The following is a 2301-nucleotide window of genomic DNA, read 5'->3' on the forward strand; positions in this document are numbered from 1 at the left end:
ACATTTGTGTGTGCATTGAAAAACACAAGTGTGGATCCGGAAATACAAATGTGAATCCTTTTGCGCATCATGAAATACAAGTTTGAATCCTTCTGTGTGTATTATGAGACTGTTCTGAGCCCATAGATCTGTACCAAACTAAGATTTGTTCATAAATCTGTATAAATTGATTTGTAGACAAGGCCACTTTCTTTGGTACTGGAGCTAGCTGCGATTTCGTTAGTGTTTAAAAATCAAAAATCCTTTAAAGTGCTCCCACAATAGGCGCGTTCACACCGCAGTACCTTTCCCACTTTAGTTCCGAAATAGTTCCGAAATGTCGCGTTCACACCAAAAAGTGCCGCAACTAAAATTAGTTTTAGGACCTTTTTTACCCCCTTTTCCGTCCCTGCTAGAGAGCAGGTACTTTTGTGGGAGAAAAAGGTTCCTATGTCTGATTGGCTGGGCGGAATGCAAACCACGCCCCGTAAAACTCCCAAAAAGTTTTGTGAGGCCGCCATTTTATTATCCTCGCATTAGCATTAGCATTAGCCCAGCGCAGAAACGTAGAGAGACTAACTTATGGCAGCACAAAAGAAAACATGGGAGCGGTGGAGATGAGGAGGTGTCGGCGTTCTGGCGATTTACTCTGAAGGCTTCAGTCGAAGCTGCTGGGAGTCCCAGCAGCTTCTACTGAAGCCAGTCCCCAACTCCGGGGACTTCCGGCCGGGGACTTCGGGTGGCAGTCTACGCCGTGAAGTTGTTTGCGGCCTGCCAGTAAACCCAAAGCAGCAGAAGAAGAAGTAGTGACTTCCTTTGCCTAATCCACCCCCAGGAACTTATTCCGGTGTGAACGCGATCTGTACTTAGTTCATGAGAACTAAAGAGTTCTGATGAACTAAGTTCTCATGAAGCTTTGTGGGAAAAGTGCTGCAGTAATGGGGAAATGAACATAAATAGAGCAGTGCAGATTAAAGGCAAATTTAAAAGAGCATACTAAAATATTAAACTTGTAAATCAAAAAAGTACCAATCAGATTATAAATTGTCCTGGATAATATCATATTTTACAGTCATAGAAAATGGAGGCCAGTCATAGAATACGTAATACGTACGCAGGAGTACTCTTCTCCTGTAACCTGTGTTGTCTGGATCTCCTGTCAGGTGTGAAGCTGTTCTCTTACAGCTCCAGCGGGGCCAGCCTCCTCATCATGCCTCAGATCCTCCTGAAGACCGGGTTGGGGGTCCAGAGCCTCGCCCTACAGGCTGCATTCTGTGGAGTCGTGGGATTTTTCACCTTCATCACCCCAGTCGTCCTCCACTTCATCACCAAGGGCTACGTGATCCGCCTTTACCACAGCCCAGACAGAGAAAAGTACACCGCCATCACCTACAGCGTGTTCCTCACTGAGAAGAGGACCGTGTTCCACCAAAGGCAGGTCCGGATCCCGGCTGTCAGCCAGATGTTCACCACCTTCTACGCTGGTGACACAGGGCTGCTGGTGAACCCTGACATGTTCCCCCTTCCACATGACTTCAACCACCTGATGGGCTACGATAAGCCCTTTAGCTTTAGCACAGATGATGTGGATAGACCTGACCAGAGCTGAAGCAGCTTAGTGGTCCACGCTTCCAAACTGCACAGTGTGTATATATATATATATATATATATACTCACATTTCTACCAGGGTGGACCATCTGGCACCCCAAAAATGACTTGACAAACATTTATTTTTTCATTTTCATGTCAATATTTGGAGGATCTTTCATGTTAATAAATGATGTCAGTTGAACCGTTTAAAAAAACTTTCCTTTTGTGTGTCTATACAATTTTGTCATGACTGTGCACATTAAAGCGATACATAACACATGAAATTCCATAGTTTTATTATCCGTTATTAAACATAAAATATTTCCTACTCTTGTCTTAGTAGGGCGGGATATCATTTAATGTAATGCTCCAGTCCTACAGGATGCAGAAAAGGTAAACAGTACAACTTGAACATTTTTGATTTAAATTTCAACTGATCTTTACGCTGAGGTCAGCTGGATCCTTTCTATGAAGGATCAGCGGTCCCCTCAGAGATCCCCCCCCACCATGACTGACATCACCTTATCCCTGAAGAGATGCAGCCCCCCTCCAGAGGAAACACATTTCAAACGCTTGTATTTGCTGTCCTGTTCATTCGTCATGACAGTTTGGATCATTGGAAAGTATTCTAATTTATTCTGTATATTTCATAATGTTTAGATACTCCTCCAAACATGGATACTTTTTACAGAGAATATGTTTATATTGTTCTTCCTTTGAACTGATTGCTC

The 2301-nt window shown here is 43.6% G+C and overlaps 1 protein-coding gene across 1 annotated transcript; it reads left to right on the forward strand.

Moving 5' to 3' along the window:
- Positions 1-890: 890 nt before the first annotated feature.
- Positions 891-1944, forward strand: LOC104942505 (transmembrane protein 70, mitochondrial). The gene has a single exon (XM_010767734.1). The coding sequence runs from the start codon at positions 1061-1063 to the stop codon at positions 1586-1588; it is 528 nt and encodes a 175-aa protein (XP_010766036.1). The 5' UTR covers positions 891-1060; the 3' UTR covers positions 1589-1944.
- Positions 1945-2301: the final 357 nt, after the last annotated feature.

The sequence above is a fragment of the Notothenia coriiceps genome, unplaced genomic scaffold (genome assembly GCF_000735185.1).
Source record: "Notothenia coriiceps isolate Sejong01 unplaced genomic scaffold, NC01 NC01_scaffold00004647, whole genome shotgun sequence".
Taxonomy (NCBI): Eukaryota; Metazoa; Chordata; class Actinopteri; order Perciformes; family Nototheniidae; genus Notothenia; species Notothenia coriiceps.